The sequence below is a fragment of the Myotis brandtii genome, unplaced genomic scaffold, assembly GCF_000412655.1.
Source record: "Myotis brandtii unplaced genomic scaffold, ASM41265v1 scaffold317, whole genome shotgun sequence".
NCBI lineage: Eukaryota > Metazoa > Chordata > Mammalia > Chiroptera > Vespertilionidae > Myotis > Myotis brandtii.
Window position 1 is genome coordinate 2,337,544 of NW_005362155.1, and position 2,831 is coordinate 2,340,374.

At 65.3% G+C, this 2,831-nt stretch overlaps 1 protein-coding gene across 1 annotated transcript in view; it reads right to left on the minus strand.

Annotated features, from left to right (window-relative positions):
• Nucleotides 1-528: 528 nt before the first annotated feature.
• LOC102258337 (tektin-4) overlaps nt 529-2,831 on the minus strand; it is a 5,851-nt gene continuing 3,548 nt past the window's right edge. Inside the window, exons 4-6 of the mRNA XM_005870392.1 lie at nt 2,304-2,526; nt 1,535-1,689; nt 529-745 (exon numbers count right to left, since the gene is read on the minus strand). Of these exons, the coding sequence (XP_005870454.1) occupies nt 529-745; nt 1,535-1,689; nt 2,304-2,526 (595 nt within the window). The remainder of the gene's footprint in view (nt 746-1,534; nt 1,690-2,303; nt 2,527-2,831) is intronic.

The window sequence follows — 2,831 nt, forward strand, 5'->3', positions numbered from 1 at the left end:
TGCCCGGGCCAAGCCCTCAGGGGAGAGCAGGCTGGCAGTGTGTCCCGACAGCTCTGCCCCAGTTCACCTCCCAGTAACGAGGGGAGAGCCAGCCGGCCTCAGCACGACAGCATCCAGGCCCGTGGGGGACAAAGAGCAGGTTACTGTGGTAGTGACCAGAGGCTGTGACGAGAGGTGTGGCTTCCCTGGGAGGAGAGGTGACCCTTACTCAGAGGCACCCTGCAGGTGGCCCCGGTGGGCAGAGAAACCATCTGGGCCTGGGCTCGGGCTGGGAGCCGGGGAGGGGCCTGGCCTCACGGGGTCCGCTTGAGTGACCAGGTGGAGCCCCTCCTTGGCTGACCCCTCCCTCTCCACGGTGGTAACCGAGCGTGCCCTGGGCGTGAGGAACTGACTCTGCGAAAGCCCCACTCTGAGCCTCAGGCCACAAGTAGAAAGCAAACGCGCTCTTTATTTGAGCGGCGGGGGACGGGTCCCTGCCCAAATCTGGCGAAGGACAGTTGGGGGGCTGTGCCGTGGCGCCAGCCCTGGTCACTGGTAGCCAGCCAGTCGGAGGATGGTGGGGTAGCGGGCGCGGTGGGCCATGCACTTCTGGCTGTCAATAAAGATGCTGTTGGTTTTGACAGCGATGTCCTTCTCCAGGCTCATGCGCGTGTCCTCCAGGTTGCGCAGCGACTGCTCCACTTCTAGAAGCTTCTCCTTCAGTGCTGAGAGGGACCTGTTCAGCTCCTCTACCTCACTCACCAGCCTAGGGGATTTGGTGGAAGGAGGTATGAGCTTGGCTGGCACTAGAACACCAGGCCTTTGGGCTGGGAGGGGCAGGACCTGAGAGTCAAAGGGCTAGAAACCCTGGCGAGCGGTCCTGGCCAAGATGCTCGGCCATAAAAGGGCCTCAAAGGCCCTAAACGTTAGCCCACACGCTGAGCTGGGGCGTGGGCTGGGGCCAGGGCTCTGTGAGAGGCCCGAAGGCTCCCCGAGGCTCCTATTCCTGACGTTTGGAAGCAGGACGGACCCTTGGAGCAGAGTGAAGCCCCCAGTTTTCTGAACAAAATAAAAAAACAGGGAGGGAGGAATAGCAAGGCGGGTGGGGTGGGGTGGGGTTTTACTCACAAGGGCAGCTCAGTAAGTTAGAAAAACAAAAGACATGGTCCCACCCATGGCCCCAGCCCAGGACGAGGGTACACTGTGGACTGGTCTGCGAGGCAGGACTCAGCCGCTGAGACCCCGAGATTCCTCCCTGGGAAGATCGCTCAGCACCGGGTGAAGGGGGAAGTGCCCCGCGGTCCCTGGCACTCCAGTCCTGACACAGTGCCCCTCCGTGGCCCATGCAGTGTCCAGCCGTGCTGGGAGGGGGTGGGGTGTGCAAATGTCTGCGTGCGTGAGCTGTGCCTGTGTGAGACCCCAGTGTCTCCTCAACTCATCTACGGGTCTGTGTGCATAGGGAAGGGGTGTTCAGGGGGGTCCCAGAGGCTGAGGGGGCCTGGGCAGCACCTGGGTGGGGGTAGGGGTGGGGGTCTGGCTCGCCCCAGGATGGCACCTGACCTGGGCGGTATCGCGGCACAGCTCCACGTTGGGCCGCTGCGAGCGCTGGTACAGGCGGGTCTGCGCCACCTTCAGAGGCACCTCCTTGTCCCGGATGGCCTGCTTCAGCTCAGCAATGTTGTGCTCCTGGTCTGCGATCTCCCGAAGCACCTGCACACAAGACAGTCCCCATGGTTCCCGGGCAAGGCAGGCTGCCAGGAGGGGCTTGGACTCGTCCCTGAGCCCTGGGGCTGCCAGCGAGCAGCCTGTCCACTGGCTCTGGAGGAGGCGTGGAGGCGGAGGGGGGGGTGTGCACAGCTCCCTTGGCCCCCCACAAGGGCACCCAGCGGGGTGAGACAGCAAAGCTGGTGGTCAACAACCAGAGAGACTTGGAAGCAGCAAAAGCCACCCTAACAGCCGGGGTCAGAGCCCTGCCGGGCCCAGCCCACCTCCTCCCATCTTCTCTCCCGCTCGCACCTGGCAGTCCCTCCTGGTTAGTCACTCAGGTGGCAGTGCCAGTAGGCAAACACCAGCGCCACCTGGGTTTCCATTGGCTTTAGTGAAGGTGCAGGAAGGGGGGGAGGCCCCGCCTCTGGGGTCCCTCAGGATGGAGGGGCAGAGGAGGGGCAGGGTGCGGGGGCCAGGCCGGGTCCTGACCAGGGCATAGTGGCCAGGGGTGGCGGAAGAGGCAGAGCACAGGAGCCTGGTCTCTCTCTGGCTTTGGGCACCCAGACCCCAGGGCTGGCCTGGACCGGCCTGGGTGTGGCTGGGGCGCATCGGTGCACCTTGTTCAGGTGATGCTCCAGCTTGTGGCGCGCGTCCTCCAGCTCCTCCAGGCGGCGCCCGAAGGCCAGGGTCACGGAGTCGCACTGCAGCCGCAGGTCCTCGGAGGTGTCCCGCAGGATGCAGTCAATGAGGCCCCGCAGGTTGAAGGAGGCCAGGCGCTCCCGCTCGGCGCGCTGCAGGTTTTCCTGTGTGAACCTGGCCCAGGTCTCTGGCGTGGAGGCGCTGTGGGCGGGGAGCGGGTGGAGCAGGGGTCGGTGGGTGCACCTGCCAGCTCTCTGGGTCCCAATAGGCTCTCCTTGCGCCCCGGCCCCCGCGCCCCATACCGTCCTGCGCCTCCAGTGACCACTACCCCATCTCTGCCCGGCGCCCTCCAGCGCTGCCCAGCGTCCTCTGCTCCCCAGCTGCACCCAGCGCCTTGTGCCTCTCCCCCCCACCCCAACCCCTCCCCACGGGCTGGGCTAGGATAGGCGGTGGTCTCGCGCTCCCTACTGGCCGCTCTCGGAGCTGCAGGCCAGTTGTCCTTGTCC